At 38.2% G+C, this 18,129-nt stretch overlaps 1 protein-coding gene across 1 annotated transcript in view; it reads left to right on the top strand.

Annotated features, from left to right (window-relative positions):
* PIK3C2G (phosphatidylinositol-4-phosphate 3-kinase catalytic subunit type 2 gamma) overlaps positions 1 to 15,934 on the top strand; it is a 207,892-nt gene extending 191,958 nt beyond the window's left edge. The window contains exons 32-33 of the mRNA XM_061444643.1: positions 9,375 to 9,500; positions 15,041 to 15,934. Coding sequence (XP_061300627.1) covers positions 9,375 to 9,500; positions 15,041 to 15,193 — 279 coding nt within the window. The 3' untranslated portion in view covers positions 15,194 to 15,934. The remainder of the gene's footprint in view (positions 1 to 9,374; positions 9,501 to 15,040) is intronic.
* The last annotated feature ends 2,195 nt before the right edge of the window (positions 15,935 to 18,129 follow it).

The following is an 18,129-nucleotide window of genomic DNA, read 5'->3' as shown; positions in this document are numbered from 1 at the left end:
ACCTGACAGTTATAGCCATGTGGTTGTACAGACTGCCCCATTTCTTTCTGGATCATCAAGACAATAAATCATTCTCTTGAACTGGGCATCAGAGCTACATCTCACTTCCTTTCTTCACCTTTCTGAAAGCATTCAATTCCGGATTCAGAGCCCTATAGAAATAAAGGCTTAGCAGAGAAACCTTTATGACCTTTTGGGTGTCACAGGCCAGTTTTCACTTTATTTCCTTCATTTAAACAGAGTTAGATGGCCTTTCCTCTGAAGTGACTGAAGCAGATCAGAAGCATTTTGCACAGTTCTTAGGAAGCTCTGAATCTTTTGGGATCCAGCATGCTTCCCCGACTGTCTTTGTCTTTATAAGAAAAAAAAAAACAGTTTTTGTTAAATATTTAACATGTTCTTTTCAAAAATCTCACAGTCTATGTGCCTTGGCCTAATGGGAGTGGGATTCAGTTTGAAACTAAGATACATACATATATGATGTGATGGAATTCAGTTACCTAATCATGGCTATTTCGAATACCATGAAGTATCTTGCTTGACTTCTGATGACCACTCTAGAATGGTGCCAGTTTTCTATAAAGCCTATGTTGCATTTCCAACTCCACAAGCACCTTTGTCATCTGAAGTGACATGAAGCAGCAGTATTTTAGAAACTGGGTTCTAGTCTAGGTGCCTAAACTCTCATTTTGATTGCGGGAGACTTAAGTCCTGGTTCATTTTCCTAAACATGTAAGACATGACTTAACACGTCCCATCTGGCCTTCAACTGCCACTGCAGAAGAGGAAAGCCTCAGGAGAGGCCTGTATCATGTCTGACAGTTTATACAGGTATCTTAAGCATATTATATGTCTCAAATGGTGCCAGACACTAAGTATGGGCAGTTTAACCAAGCCATGCCAGGAGACATCCACAGTAGGATAAGCCAAATCTCTTTCTAGCCTCCCTACTTGACAGGATTATAAAGATCTGCTTAGACTTTTCTGGGAACTTACATGCCTACCTCATGTATGCCCCAGGATAGGTCAGCACCTTGAGATTTTGTCCAGAGCTGGTGTGTCCATTGCAGGGCATTAGCTGTGATGCTTCCCTTACATCTCAGTGACTATTAGTTTTACCCATTTCACAGCCAGGAGACCTTGGAGAGTGCTGGTTAGTTCTTGAGAGATTTTGGGATTCAGGAAAGCTCTAGACCCTATTTTTGCCAGCATAGTTCCCCCTGCTAGGGATGCTATTTATCATCTAGTAGTACTATGCTAGGAATGCAGCATACCATCTTTTATTAACGGCTAGGCTGCACAAGTCCTTGCTACTCTGCTACAAAGCCAAACCAGTAAACCTGCACTTTGTGTTGGCCTAAAAGCCTTATTTCACTTGGGAGAGAAAGGGCTGGAATGAACTACAGTGACAAAAACACTGGTTTCCTTTGAATTAGCAGTACTCACATTAGGCACTGTTGACCCATTTGGTGCACTGACAAGCTGCATGCAGAACAGGCAGTTTGATGTGGGCATTGAAGGTATTGGGCTGCACAAAGTGCATACGCTATATTTGGAGATTCAAATCAATAACATAGATAGAGTACCTTTGTATTTTTGTCATAGTAAATGACACAGTCATCTGGAGGCTTGCTCCACTGACCCTACTGGATTTCTGAAAGGCATAAAATGCCTGCTCAAAAAATGCTTTCCTGAACTTACCTGAAACAAAATCTGTGTTGCCCTAAAATGCTATATCTTTTTATTTCCCTGAATTAACTTGAGAGAACCTTCATTGCTTTTTTTGTTGCTTTGCCATTGACCTCCATGTCAGTGACCTTTGTCACAGTGTGTCTTCTATATTTATGTATACACTCAAGTGCATACAGAAGTAAAGAAGTTAGGAATAGGAATCAACTTGCTCACAAAGAAGAAGGGAGGGAAATCAGGATCAGAAGATACAATAAAATAAAACTTATCTTGCAGAGAAGCAGTTAAATGTTTTCAAATTTTAGGTGAAAAAAAAAGCAGTTCTTGGCATAAAATACCTTATTAGTGCACTCACTTTTGGCTGGTTGCTTTTCTGTTTTGTTTTACCAGTAGCAGACAGTGCAGAATGCACCATAGTGATACAGTGGATAATCTTCTTTTGTAATTATTATTTAATTACTGCAGATGTGAGTTTTTTTGTTTTGTTTTTTTTTTAAGTAATTTGAAAATATTTTGTGATAGGAGAGCTAAGGGCTTGGTAGCAAAGTAGAATGGAGGTGTTCAGTGCTTTGGGATATGCAGAGCTCAAAGGGAAAACAAGGAAAGGTCTTCAGTCCCATGGTAGGATTTAGGAAATAACAACACAACCGCCCATTCACAAAACAATCCTGTTTGTCCTGAAGGTTTATATATCTTATTAATCTGTTTTTGAAGGAACCTCTTGCTTTGTAATATCTTCTTACTGCTATAATATACTTACTGAAATATTGTCTTACTGCTGATTATTTTCTCAGCTCTTTAAATTTAGAATTAGCCCAGAGGACGTTATCTTTTTCTAAGGCAGAGGCTATATTTGTTAATTAAGCTGCAGCCTACAAAGACAGGGTTTAGCCTTTCTCTGCTAAGTTACACAGGGACTCAGAGAAAGTGAACGGCTATGTAGCAGCTGTGATGGTTTTTCCACGTTTCATACTAGTTTTAATTTAGTCAGGAGGCAGCTAGTAATTTACACAGGTTGCTAGGGTGCGAGGCTGATTTCATCTGTGGATTTTTTTCTAATCCTCTCTTATTGGATAATAATCAAATCTGCCTCATGTCTACACTTTATATTAACATTTTGCTTTGTTAAAAGCAAAGGAAGGTTTCATCTAACCATTTGCTATAGTGATAAGATTTTTAAAGATGTAAGCATATCTCAGTATTAAACATTAAGGAATATTTTGTAGTCCTTTCACTATGTAGAAGATAAATTCTCATGGTTGTGCATGGAAAGGGAAGGAAAAATGAGAGTTAGAGGAAATGGAGCCTTTCTAAAGCCTGGTGTTTTTTTTTTTTTTTTTTCATTGAAGAAGATGAAGAAAGCAACTGGGATTTGAAAATGTCCAGGAAATTAATCTGGGGGGAAGAAAGGAAGTTGTTTATAGAGCAGGAAAGGTAACATTAGTTACCAAAATTACCTTTGATCTTTTCTTTTTGTCAAGATGGTTGAAACAGAAAAATGGGAAAAAGAGAACAGCAGCTGCAACTGTCAAATGTTCAAGAGCCATCAATCTGTTTCACTCTAGGACAAAAGGTGATCTGCATGTCTAACAGTGAGAGAAACTGGTGACATGATTTAAATTTGAGGCATTAGTCACCAAAAATATTTGATGTCTTTTAGGAAGAGGAGAGCTTTAAAAAGCTTTATGATAAATTATACCTAAAGTGCATTTTTAAAAAACATAAACCTTTTCTTAAAATTCATTTAAGGGCCAATATTCATATTAACTGCTAAATTGCAATGTTTAATATATGGCAAATTTTGAAATAGTTAGGCCTTTCATAATGCTGACAAAGAATCCATGCTTAAGGAGAGTTGTTGATGGTTAATAATGATCAAGGGAGAAAAGTCATTAGGATAACATAAGTCTTGTGGAAAAATTAATTGAATTTCAGCCATTAATTCCCAGCTACAGCTAGTATATTTGAAATTAAATTAGACAGGACACAACCTATCTGTGTGGGTTTCTGTAAGTAAATATCAATATTTTTTTGTTTTGGAAAGTAAACTTGGAATGAAAAATGGAACACAGCCATAACAGATGTATGTATCTATTAGTTTTTCAGTACTGAATCACAGATGTGGAGAGAAGTAAATCCAGAATATTACTTCCTCTCCTTCACTTCCCCTCATTCGTAAATATTTTCATCACCTTCTGCCTGACTTTAGAGGAAAAAAACATTTCAAAAATAAACTGCTTTTTTAAACATCTATACAAGCAGTAGCAACCGAATTCCTTAAAAACATTAGTTATTATCAAGGTCAAGTAGGCAGGTCATTCTATGAGGAAATTGTTTAGTTGTGACTTATTTGTATTTGAAGTAGCACAAGGAGTCAGCTTCTCAATTCAACTCAAAGTCTTTTATTGGCAGATCAAAATCGCATGGGTTCTTTTCCCCATAGGCAAAACAGGAAGAGCTATGGCATGTCTGTTGAGAACTTGGTTTTATAACTTTTCAGCCTTACAGATTTTTATAGCTTGAATTTACTCACAAGAATATGCAATTGAAGATTTAAGACAGTAATTTAAATTGGGAGTAAATTCTTTATTTTTTGTGTTAATGAAATGACTACAGAATTAAACATAAATAAATACAATCTAAAACTTTGTGTTTTTTCTGTTTTCTTGATCACAAGTCCATTCAAGCTATAAAGGTTTTGCAGAGCAGTTAAAATGCAAAATGGCATTCCCAAGGTACCCTTTGATTTTCTTCTGGCCTGGACTGTGAACAGAAATCAGTAATTTCTGAGCCATTAATAACAGCAAGGGAGGTTTTTACTGGATTTCAGAGTTACTCATAAGCCCACTAAAAATCTTTAGTCCATGTTTATAATGGATGCACCAGAACAGATATTCTTTGGTGCAAATGAGACTGCCATTTAGGTCAGGTATTCTTCACGTCAAATGTGCTAATGCAGACTGGGTTAGAAGCAAAAGATAATCCAAGGGTTTTGTTCACTAAATGTGTCACTAATATGACAGAAGACATAATCTTTAGAACAAAAAGAAATTATGTTTTCTCCATTCTCCTTTATCCTCCATTCTCCTTTATTTCAATGCTCAACTCATATATGAAAGCCTGAGAAAGGTCTAGTTTGTTCAGAAGCTTGGGATTTTTTGCCTGCCTTTTTAGCTGCCTTAATGAAACAGTTTACTTCAAATTTCACCTTCTTTAGATTTAAAAAGATAACTTCTGCCATGTTAATCCCAGCCTTGTTTTTGCACTATGATTGTCAAACTGCTAAGATCCCTCCTTGTCCCTCCTAGGTAGGGTCTAGCAAAGTACAGCTCCTTTCACAGCCATTGCAAGTCTTATCTCAGGAGATCCTTCAGTGAAGCAGGCTTTTCACAAGAAAAGATAAACTTATTGTACCAATCGGAAGAGAAGGCATGCACACTCATCATACAAGCTATCCACACTCTGCTCTTGCAAAGCCATGGCTGATTTATACCTGCTCTCATAGTTCTGAATGGTGTGTAGTGGGACAGAACCTTTTTAACAGACACTGTCGTTAGATATATTGTGTCATACGAAGAATCAGGGAAGGGCAGTTGAGAAGTGGAAGATGCAATCTATCCTGAAGAGTGTTTAGCTGAAGCTTTTTATCGCTTGATGGCATAACACTGGGACTGCAGATGGAGATTTGGGGCAGTTGTGGAATTTAGAGTGGCCTGTTTCCCTTTCCTTGTCAAGGGAAGATGAAGTGGAAAAATGTTATCTGTAAAGCAAGGGAGAATAAAGGCCAAACAACCCAGCAACCAGAACTAAGATCTCTAGTTGGAATTCAGGTGGCTGCAGTTTAAATTGGCTCTAACAGTCTGGCTGCTGATTGCTACTATTCGTGAAAAGTTTCTTTGTTTTAGTGCTGCAATATCCCAGAGCAACTGCTCTGCTTTGAGTTCTCTCTCTGACTTACTAAAATAATCTATTTATTTTCTGTCTTGACCCTCTCCTCCCACTCACCTCTTTCAAAATCTTTGTTGCTGACATGGACAGTGGGATTGAGTGCGCCCTCAGCAAGTTTGCCGATGACACCAAGCTGTGTGGTTCGGTTGATACCCTGGAGGGAAGGAATGCCATCCAGAGGGACCTTGACACTCTTGTGAGGTGGGCTGGTGCCAACCTCATGAAGTTTAACCACGCCAAGTGCAAGGTCCTACACCCAGGTTGGGGCAATCCCAGGCACAGCTACAGGTTGGGCAGAGAAGAGATTCAGAGCAGCCCTGTGGAAAAGGACTTGCGGGTGTTGGTCAATGAGAAATGGAACATGAGCCGGCTTCAGTGTGCGCTTGCAGCCCAGAAAACAACCGTATCCTGGGCTGCATCAAAAGGAGCGTGACCAGCAGGTCGAAGGAGGTGATCCTGCCCCTCTACTCTGCTCTTGTGAGACCTCACCTGGAGTATTGTGTGCAGTTCTGGTGTCCTCAACATAAAAAGGACATGGAACTGTTGGAACAAGTCCAGAGAAGGGCCACAAGGATGATCAGGGGACTGGAGCACCTCCCATATGAAGACAGGCTGAGAAAGTTGGGGCTGTTCAGCCTGGAGAAGAGAAGGCTGCGTGGAGACCTCATAGCAGCCTTCCAGTATCTGAAGGGGGCCTATAGGGATGCTGCGGAGGGACTCTTCATTAGGGACTGTAGTGACAGGACAAGGGGTAACGGGTTCAAACTTAAACAGGGGAAGTTTAGTTTGGATATAAGGAAGAAGTTCTTTCCTGTAAGGGTGGTGAGGCACTGGACTGGGTTGCCCAGGGAAGTTGTGAATGCTCCATCCCTGGTGGTGTTCAAGGCCAGGTTGGACAGAGCCTTAGGCGACATGATCTAGTGTGAGGTGTCCCTGCCCATGGCAGGGGAGTGGGAAATAGATGATCTTAAGGTCCTTTCCAACCATAACTATTCTATGATTCTATGATTCTGTGTATTTAGCTACATTCAAAGGGATAGGAAGAAGTAGTTTTCTCTCTGTGTTTCATATGGCCACAGCACCACTGCAAAGTGCCTTCTTAGGTTTTGGGAGGAGTCAGCTCATGGAGAAAGGTTAGTAAGCTGAAGGCTAGATAATATGCCACCATTGCGAGCAGGGAAGAAGGCGCAACTCATACTGACAATTTTATCTGGGGTTTTTTTCCTATTCATCGCATGTGCTTCTGGATACCCCATCCTGTTAAACAATCACAAGGCAATCAGCTTGAATTCTTTCCCTGGAAAGTGAATGCCAGATTGAGCCTGTTTCAGATGCAAACAATGATGCCTTGATCTTTGCCTTTGTTGTCTTGAGGTGCACAGTGGGGCACAGCACTTGTGATTTGCCCTGTCCTATCTGGCAGCTCAAAGGGGAGCAGAACCAGACGGATGCAGACATCCTGTTACCTCTGAAGCCCATTACTTATCAGATGGGCTCCTCATCCCTGTGCCCTTTGCAGCTACAGCTGACCTCAGCTTTCAAAATTAGCTCTGACAAAGTGTCTGGTTGGGAAATGCACTGCTGGGATGATTTATAAAGCCTGATATATTGCAAGACTCTCCCTATACTCTGTTCCCATGCTTGTACTAGGCCACAGCAGTTGAGCTGATAAGGTCTTCTTCAACAATGACATCCACACACCCCCCCCTTTTTTTTTTACCACATTCCTTTTTTTTTGTCTTAAACAACTAAAATCTGTTGACCTTCAAGTTATGGTGATACTTACCTATTCATTGAGCAGGGAAGAGCTTGATTACAGTGAGGATGCTTGGGCTGGTATTTAAGGCTACATTTATTTCTCCTTCCTGATTTTTAAAAGGGTGTGCAATTTACTGTTATTTATAATCCTTGGTTGAAGTTTTAGTATTTTCCTCAATCAACAGAGATGAACTTTCAAATGGACAATGTAAATTAAAAATCTTGCGTTAACAGTGTCGTACTCTGTCCTAGGAAAATATTTGTTAGTTTCACTGCAATTTAACGGCATTCTTACTTTCACCATTGAATGCCATCTATCTAAATCCCATGTACATTTTAAATCAGATGGACTTTGGGGAGCTTAATATGGATAACATCAATAGTTCACATGGCGCTGACAGTATGTAATGATTTGAGTAGTGCATCCTTTGATGCTGTATAGTGTTAACAATAGAAGTAATAAGCTTTAGCAGTTGACCACATCATCTGCCTTGAAGGATCATTTCAGATAACAAAACCCAGAGATTTGTTGTGCAAGAACTGATTGTTCACACACACAAGCACTGTTTTTCTTCCCATAGAAAAGTTATTTATTGCTAGGACACCAGCAGTTTCTCCTGTCACAAGGGTATGTTGTTGATAATGCCTGGAGACAACCACATATTTCTAGACACATACTGTGAATAATCAAACTCCAAGAAATTATTCTGAGCCAGGTAAAATTACAATGGGAAATATAAATGCAACTGCCTGTGTAATGCTGTGTAATGCTGCCTGCTGAACCCAGGACAGTTCATCAATTCCAAACATTTTAAGATCACTTCTTTTTGCCTGTATTTGCATTTGCATCCTGTCACTGGATTGCCTGTGACTTCTCAGGTAAACTTGTTGCCTAAAATGCTGATAATACAATACCAATTGCTGATATTTAATATGCCCTATTTTATGCTTTCTGATTGTATACTATGTTACCAACACAAAGGTTTCTGGTTAATTATAAGCTAAGCACTAAGTGACATATGCTGGCAAAATACATGTTCCATAGTTTTTCATTATTATGTTTCTTCTGGGTTCTTTTAAAGCCTCTCCTACCACCAGTGTGGTTTCTGAGTCATTGTAATGTTGCTTTAGGAATGACCTTACAGCTGTTCAGAAGTTATCGAAAAAACTCCCCATACACCAGCATTAGCTTGTAGCTGAGCCTGGTTAATAGATTGGCTCTGCCTTCAAGTAGCTGCCATAAAATGGAATATCTGGAATAGAATAATAGAATCACAGAATTGGAAGGGACCTTAAAGATCATCTAGTTTCAACCCCTCTGCCACGGGCAGGGACACTTCCCACTAGACCAGGTTGCTCAAAGCCCCATCCAGCCTGGCCTTGAACACTTCCAGGGAGATGGCATATCATTCAGTATCCTGAACTCGAAAATTACAGCTGAGTGGGGGAAGAGATCTGAAAGACTGTTATTGTAAGAATTCTATTCTGCCCATATTGCTGCAGGAAAAACTCCTGGCTTTTCTGTAGTAATATGCTTTATGAAATATCCTTAGTTAATAATCAGTTCTCCTCAGCATCAGCACTGTTACGTAAGGGTTAAAATCAATAGGAGCTTGCTCGCTAGAATCCAGTTTCTGTGCATTGCTCTGGAAAATAGAAGGGCTAGACTTTGTATCAGATTAAGCACAGTTAAAGTAGACTGAGGCTTAAACGGTTTTCCATCAGAACATAAAATATTAAAGATAGGCCATTTTATCTTGTTCTTGTATTATTTCATTTCTATTTTCCTGATTCAATGTTAAGCTGAATTCTAAGAATACCTGTTGTTTACTCCACTAGCACTCCAGTTTAGCCAAGAGAATACTGAGAATCTAACATGTTTCTGTGTCTGCTTAAAGTACACATTTAATTTGGTACTTTTTATTTGTTTTCTTTGCTAGAACATGGGCATTCATATTTATGACCACTTTGTTTTTCAGCGCCTCCCAGATGGTTCTGCCCCAAGTGCACATGCAGAATTTTATCTTCTGCCGGATCCCTATGAGGTCAGTCAAAGGAAAACAAGAACAGCTCCAAAAAGCTCTGACCCTACTTATAACGAAATCGTGAGTACCAGTCACTTTTTTGCACCATTTCTCACTTGATTTTCTTTGCCCACTCTTGAAGTAAAATAACAATACAGGATTTAGAGATGTTGCAATGAGTAAGATCAAAAAGGAGGAACATATCATAAGCTGAACCACAAATAGGGACAGTCTTCTGCTTTCCATCTTGCTCAGAAATGAAACAGTCTCTTATGCGTCTCTCTTCAGGAAAGCAGTTGGATTATTTCACTGCTTTACCTTACCCCATAACCACAGTTACATGCTAGCCAAATGAGACCGAGAGTTGTTGCAGCAAAACCTATGCTGTTTTCAATGCAGATTTTTACAATAACATAAAAAAGTACTAATTGAATGGATGCTATTATTCATATTCACATTTGAAAATCAACAATCAAATTGGTTGGCACTGTCCTAAATGATAATACAATAATAAATAGCCAAGTTCTTTTTATGTAAAAAAGCTAGCAGTTGACAGCCGTATATAATTACTTCACACACCACTGAAATGCTCATGCCTCTGGGGTGAAAAGAAACAGTTGTATAGGGAAGCATTTACAACAGAATGGGAAGTGGCATAAACTATATTCTTTTGTAAGGGCAGGTTTGATTCAAACAGTAGGTGAAATTGGAGATTATAATTGTTGCATATAACGAATCTCCTAAAGACCTCAAAAAAATTTACAGACATCTTTGAACAGGTTTTAAAGTGCAAGGCATGGAAAATACTACCACTCCACCCTTTTTCATAGATAAGGTATGATGTAAGTTAGCTGAGACTGAGTCCTTATCTCCTCGTTTCCCAGTCCTGCGGTTTTAATATTTTTCTTTTCCCACATCTATTTGATTACAAAAGTTAACTACTTACTAATGACTTTCAGTGCTTCTGTAAGAGTAATATTGCTGCTAACAGCCAAGACAGATGGTATCAGAGGGTGTACCCCTCTATGGTACTGCAGTAGAATAACAGAGAACTAGGATTTTTTTTTTTTTCTTATGTTCTTTCCTCTTTTTACAATCAAAGAGATGGTGGAATGAGTCCAATTGACCTGTCTGAAGAAATTCCTTTACATTTGAAGGGTATTTAAAGCAAAGAAATATGATTATATAACATTCATTGTAAAGTATCCCAAGTGTACTACAGACAAGAACCAGCCAGCAATGGTGGAAGTCAATTATTGTGCTAATCATTTTCAGATCAAGTTGAATGCAAGAAAATCCCAAAATACAGTAGTCACTGGGAGGAGATTTAATTGTGGTTGAGGGGCATTCCAATGCTGTTAAGAGAAATTCCATGAAAACTTTAATATCCTTTGCTCAAAATTCACAGCCTTCTTCACAGATGCTCAGTCTTTTTCACCAGGAACTGCTAATCGCAGTGGGGACATATGGTTCCGTTGAACTTGGACATTTCAAACCCGATGCTTGTGCTGTTAGCAGCTCTGTTCTTCCATATGTGATGTAATTCTGTATGCATTTTCTGTCCAAGGCTGGTAGACTGAGGCAAAAGCCACTCCAGGGAAGAAAAACTACTAAAAATATGAGTCAGCTGTCTTTTAAGTTAGTTACTGTCCAAACGCTGTGTACAGAAATGTACTAGCCTTTTTTATGAGTTCATAAGTTTTTATTAAAGCCAAATCGCTGGAAGGAAGCTGTATATTAATTTCTTTCTGTGTTTGAGACTGAAAAAAAAATCTGAAATGTGCTTCTCTTGGGTATTTTTGGTTTCAGTTTTGTACTTCTATTGCTCATGACTGCCTACAGCAAATTATGAGCCTTGCAAAAGTACATTTTATTTTTGATTTTTACTCATGTGTGTAAGAGTAAAGATGTGAAAGTCCGGGAGGGATGACAATAGGATGAACTATGCCAAATGCTTTGGTGTTGCTTTGAACAAGCACTCCTTTATTTCTCTTGTTCCTTTATTTGGATTTGGGAGTTTGTTGCATTCACATTGGTATAACATTGCATTAAAAAATGATGGTTGAGAAGAAGAGGAAAATGGAATGCAATGTGAAGAGAAAAAAAAGTATATACTTGTTTATAGAGCAACATTAGGAATCAATAAGAGTTACTCAAGAGGTTCCAGAGTAGTAAAAGAAAGTAAAAAAAACCTGAAGATAAATCTGAAAGATTTAAGCTTAAACTCTTGCCAAGAAAGGCTGCAATGACCAGAACCAATAGCAGTGGGTCTTGCTCATATATGTAGCATTTGCCCAGAGACATGATTCAAGGTCTCAGTTATCCCCAGTTTGTACACACACCCACAAAATAAGCAAACCTCCAAGACAAAGCAGAGTGTGTATTGACAGAATGAAGTCAGAAAGAAGTCAGAACAAGAAAGACCTCTCTCAGTCCTGCCCTTGGGCTGTGGCCAAATGTGAGCAAATATACCTGGGCCACATCAGCGTGTTGGTGCTATTGCAGTTGCCCTCAGAGCAGGGGGGATGCTGGCCTGCAACACCCGGAATAGCCCCAGCAAGCTTGATGGAAGAGGAGGAGAGAACTGCACCAGGAGCCACAGCTGCTCCCTCAGCACCATGTGTCAGAGATAATTTGGGCAATTAAAAGCAAATCTAGGAACTGTGCCATGGCTACCTAAGGAGAAGCAACTGTCCCGCATTTACAATTAAAATGTCATTAGACTCCTGTAGGTCAATAGTACTTCTCTTTTTGGAGCCAGGTATTCTTGAATTCCAGCCTTAACTGTCCCACTGATTTGCTGCATGGCCACATATAACTCACCTCCATTTGATTTGGCTATATAAATAGGATGCAAATATTCTTACTACACAATCATTTCAGTACTTAACTGTTCTGACTATGAAATGCTGGTGCCTGTTTTATCCACATACTAATTCAGCTATCTTGAGACCTTTCTTCTGTCCCTACATCCTGACGATTTATGCCTTACTCCAGCTGAATTTGCAAACCATTTTAGAAAGTTTTTAGGGATCATTTGAAAACTACATGCCCTGCACTGTAAGGTATGTCACGGCTCAAGGTTTAAAGCTTCCTTTTGTCCAAACATTGAAATTTGTTAATTTCCTCAGTTCACACCTGTTATAATTTACTATACTGAAGATTTCTTTACTCTTACAGCTTACATGTACATTTTTTGTGATTTCAAGCAACAGCTGAAGATGACATCTTTATTCTATTGGCAAAGATATTAAGGCATCTTTCTACAGTAACCTTAGTATCACTTCAGTAATCAAATCATAGATTTATTCTAAATTGTATTATTGCATCTTATACCTGTCCTTGCTTTTTGAATTTTTGTTCATCATTTCACTTTGGTTTTGATGGGGAGATGCCACTGGGAACAGATATGGGAATCCAGTGCCACTGGAATTTTTCATTCACATACAATTTGGTATGTGGTAACCATCAGAACCAAAAAGCACTGGGAGTGACTTTCATGGAAGCTATTCCAAATCATGTTTTACAAAGGTTTCTAAATAGAAAAGGGAATGTAAGACCTCTCTAGTAAAAGCCAGTTAAAAAGAGTGAGTGTGACTGTTTTTTTTCTCCCCCACATCCTGTGGCAGTATTCATCTGCACAGCACTGATGATCCCCCTACATCATGTAGCTTAGTATCCTGTCCGTTGTGCTTGCTGCCAGAATAGCTTGATGTCCTGTTCAGTCTGGCACTCGCTGCAACATCTCTGCAGCTTGCAGTGCAGACAGAATCGGTCTGTAGTCCCACGAGCGCAGCCAAGGCCATAATGGTTCACTTGTTGAGTTCAGAAGCCACCTTTGTGTTGCCGGGCAGTGAGAGGAGCATTGCTGATGTGAAGCCTCTATCAACTCTATGCCTGTCTGCAGAACATCTCCCTTGGCCATTTCTGCTTCCTATAATTGGAGGTACACAGAGGTCTCAGCAGTCCAATGTAGAAACCCAAGCTGCATTCGAACTGCAGAGTAAATCCAAACAGGTTGACTGGCAAACACCCTTTAGGCAGTTTCACTTTCCCATTCTCCTGAAGTGACAGTATGTCACTGTGTTTGCTTTCTAAACTGCACAGGGAGATTAAAATTTAAAGCATTTTACATTGCAACTAAAATAGAAAATCATTTCCAGCCATACAAACTTTAGATTAAATGTACTTCCCTTAACAAAGCTTACCTTTCAGGCCTGAAACTAGCTGAGAGCATTCTTTCACATTTTAGCAACCCACATGCAGTTCACTCAGCAGTTTTTGGTTAATGCAGAGACTGAAATGTAGGAATCTGTTCTGAATGCAGCTTGTTCTTGTTAGCCTACCACTCCAGACTGGTTTTTTTAAATTCAGGAAATACACCATTAACCTTTCATAATTAACCTCAGTGTCTTCTCATAGTATTAAGGTAATTTCAAGGATATTTTAAAAACTATAGGATTTAGTAATCTTCTAAAGAAATGCTAAGCAAGCTGTCTCATTTAATTTGAGAAGTATTAACAGCACTAGTCGAGTAACCGAAACATCTAAATTTAGTAAATTCCACTTGCTAAATTGGGTGCAAACCCAGAGGTGTTCGAATTCTACAACTTCAACTGAGTGGGATGAGCTTTCTGTCATGTTTAATATTTGACAACCCCATTAAAAACCGCAAGCATTTTTATAATGGGCACATTTGGATGCAGTTTAGCAACCAGAATCATGCATAAAGTGATTTGTATTGAAATAGTAAAATTTATAGAGGTTTTTTGATCTAGAACAGTTATGAAATTTTATGGAAGTTTTGCTTAGAAGAAGTATGGTTTCGCTTTGGATTGATCTTTTTTAGTTCTGGCATGTAGCACAAGGTTTAACCGCAAGCACAGTACTGAGGAAAAATTCTGAGGTACTGTGCATTGATGTGATACACCTTTATAAGAACTATCAATGCAACAGAAAGTTGATTTAAGGTACTACTAATGCAACATACATAGGTTAAAAAAATTGACATCAGCACTATTTTCCTCAGTTTTTTTTCTGATTTTTGCAGAAGAGCAATAACATTTCTCAAAGCATCTGTTATGAAAAGGTAATCTACACTTCTGCAGAATTAGCTATCTTTTGTTTTCATGCAGCTGCCCATGATGAGAACCTTCCATCTGAATCTCTTCTCCAGAAAATGAACTATATTATCATTTTCTGGTGAACTTCATGAAGGAACTGATATTCACATTTGAATTCAAAACTCTGCTTAAGTTAGAGTTTCAGTTTTCATGGGGAAAATTATACACACCTATTTTTTTCAAGTGTTGTGCAACACAGGTTTCAGATTTATTCACAAATGCTTGGTAATCAGATTTCACAAGCCTAAACTGTCAGAATCTCTTTTATATAAACTACGTATGGTCAAATATATTTCTGAGGTAAATTCACTAAGTTAAGGGAACTTGGCTGATGGTTAGTAGTTTATAATTATGGCCGGCAATTCAAAGCAATTCTCACAAAGTTGTATTGGTTATCCTGAATGCTGTACTAAAGTAATTGTTTTGCCTGACAAATAGATTTACAAATTCATATAACTGTTGTTTGGGTTTTTTTTATTTTACTGTATGTTATTTCAGGTTGTGTATGACAAAGTCACAGAGCTCCAAGGCCGTATACTGAAGCTTGTTGTGAAAAGCAAAGGAACATTTGTGGGAGCTGTTAACATTCAACTGAGCAGTGTCCAGTTAAATGAAGAAAAGTGGTATCCACTGGGAAACAGTGTAATTTAAGTGTTGTCTGAGATAATTCAATTATTTATCCACTAATGTTTCTTTATCCCATTTCCCACGGCACATTTTGTCTCAGTTGCCCTTGAGAATATGCAGTCGTCTGCTGATCACATACCTTAACATTTCTAATCATAAGGCTATTATCTTAAAATCGCTACCATCTTCCTGCAACAGATTCCTGTCAGTGTGAGTTTAAGAAATCACATGCTAGGAACCTGTAGCAGAATGCAGGAAGTTCTTATGACAGCAGTAAAGGTTTTTGTTTTGTTTGTATTAAGTAGTACGGTAAGAATGTTAAAATCTGTACACATTGAAGTGTGGGGCCTAATTCTTTGCCCATTAATTTGACTATTGAAACAATGCTGATGATGGTGTAGTTTGTCAGCATCCTCTATGACCCCACTGCATATAATGATTTCACCAGAGAACCATGGGATGGTTCCCTGGGTGCCACTACATTTCAGATGTCTGGCAAATTTTACATTACATCTTATACAATCAACACTTAAGAAAAAAAGAAAGAACTTAAAAACTTTGCACTTTACACATTTTGGGCAATATATGTTGGTGCACTTTTAACTTTTGATGTAATGTACCACTCAATTCAGGATATTAATTTGTCAATAAGATATATCATTATTTATTTTATTCTGTCATTCAAGAAGCAGATATAACTGGCTATTTGTGGGAATAAAGGAGAAGGCAGGAGCTAATACCACAAATAAAACATAGTGAATGTGAGCTTTCAGTGTGGTATTTGTTAAAGATTACACTATAAGGAATCTTTGTTCACCAGTCTTACTGCATTGCATTCTTACTGCTGCGTAAGGGAATCAAGTCAATACATGCATTGACCTCAGGGCTATAAAATGTACATATACATATTAAACAATGAATGTGAGTGGTTCCTTTGAGCTCACTGAGGTAATTATGGACTCTGTTCTTCAAAGCATTTTTACCTAAATTGAGGAAGCACTTAAGCACATCTTTAAACATTTAGCATGTGAGCAGCCAGATTGAACTATCCATTACTGCCAGCCTCTTAGACATACATAGCTGACCATGTATATATACCTTTCCAGGACCAAGGGCACATTTTTAAGGCACAGGAGACATGTTTATCTGAGATCTGATCTGCTGTAAAATTTTAAGTTTCCATATACTGACTAGGTCTGACATTTTTTCTACCAAAGAGGGATAGTAATGGCAGAAGCTGAACATATTTGCCTTCTTCTCTCAAAAGATACTCACAAATCAGTCTTCAGAAGGCAGTGTTGTATAAAGCTCCTGAAATGGCACTCAGAATGTTATTTAGGAAGCTAAATAGGCTGGAGTTTTTCTCAGCATCAAACCAATTGACTATGCCACTTGGTCAGTTTTTATCTGAGAATAATTTCCCCAGGCAATCTGCTGTATTAAACTCCTCAATAAAGAGAGCTGTGGGGAACTTTTCTTGAATATTAATATTATTAATATTCTTCAGAGCTGAAAAAAAGATATAAAATATTTACTACATGAAAGGGATATTGGCTAGCATACAAATATGATCACTACAAAGATCAGTAATTCTAACATTTTAGATTATAGGCTTTCTTGGGTAAAGAATCAAGTGTCTTGTCACTCAAGCACAGAAAACACATTGAGGCCAGATTAAACGTTATCAAATTACCTGACCTTAAAGTTCAATATTGATTTTAGTATCTTCTTAGTCTACTGTCTTGGTTTCCTTATTATAACTATAATGTAATTTTCTAATAGTCTTATTTCCTGTGACATTTTCTAATCATTGTTTACTGTGTGACCTGATTTTCCATCTTAGAGCAACATTACATAAAATAACATTAAAATGGCATTAAATAAAAAGAGCATTAAAATGTAATTTTATCAGAACTGTCTGCAAACATCAGCAATACTTTTCAGTATTAAAGAAATAAACCTATCAAAATAGCATCCTTTAAAAGAAAACACCACATGTTTGAGTAACAAAGCTGTGGTTAACTGGATAGATGATACTTTCCTGTGGAAGCTCAACAGGGCTTCAGTTTTGTAAGGAAGATGGGAACATTGTGTCTTATGGGTAAGATCTACACCAATAGCTATATGAGGCAAGAAGTTGTCCTCAGAGAACTTAAATCACACAATCAGCCCTTGCCTGTTCAAAAATTCTTCTAATTCACCTCAAAGCATTGTACTTCCTATTTCCTGAGTTCACAGTCGAACATTGTGTCTTATGGGTAAGATCTACACCAATAGCTATATCAGGCAAGAAGTTGTCCTCAGAGAACTTAAATCACACAATCAGCCCTTGCCTGTTCAAAACTTCTTCTAATTCACCTCAAAGCATTGTACTTCCTATTTCCTGAGTTCACAGTCAGATGTATCCTGAGCGCCCTGCTGTTAGGAGGAACACAGCACTTCACAAATCAGTCTGCGAATTATTTGTCTGTCTTTAGCAGCAGGGGTTTGAAGACTAATTTGAGAAAAGGTATTGATATTAGCATCTGAGTTTTTATCATTTTAAGAGCTGTTTTTTTCCTCAAAACTATTTCCCAGGTAGCAAAATTACAGTGGACATAGGTGTAGCCCAATCAGAAAGGGTACATGGCATGAGTAATTTTTCCTGTTTTCTCAGAGAGATACAATGGTAAGAAATTTTGTTCAATACAAATAAAAATCACAGTGTAACATGCTCAAAATTTTTCAGTCTCAGATCATAAATATTAGACCATTCTTCTCAGTAATTAATCATAATTCTGAAACTACCTGAAAGTGAAATAAACTTAATTTAAAAAATATCCAAAAAAGTCCAGTCTGTGTGAGTAATGGTAGAGCCAGCAGCAGTATCCGTTACTTGTTCAGGATCCTATTTACCCACACAAGAAGTCCCATTAGCTTAATAAAACCTCAAGAACATACCGCTCTGGAAAACAGACCAC

Source organism: Pezoporus flaviventris, unplaced genomic scaffold (genome assembly GCF_033815535.1).
Source record: "Pezoporus flaviventris isolate CSIRO_AGI_PZ_B2104156 unplaced genomic scaffold, CSIRO_AGI_Pfla_v1 ptg000002l, whole genome shotgun sequence".
Classification (NCBI taxonomy): Eukaryota; Metazoa; Chordata; class Aves; order Psittaciformes; family Psittacidae; genus Pezoporus; species Pezoporus flaviventris.
The sequence above is the reverse complement of the archived record's forward strand: the minus strand, read 5'-3'. Positions and strand labels throughout refer to the sequence as shown.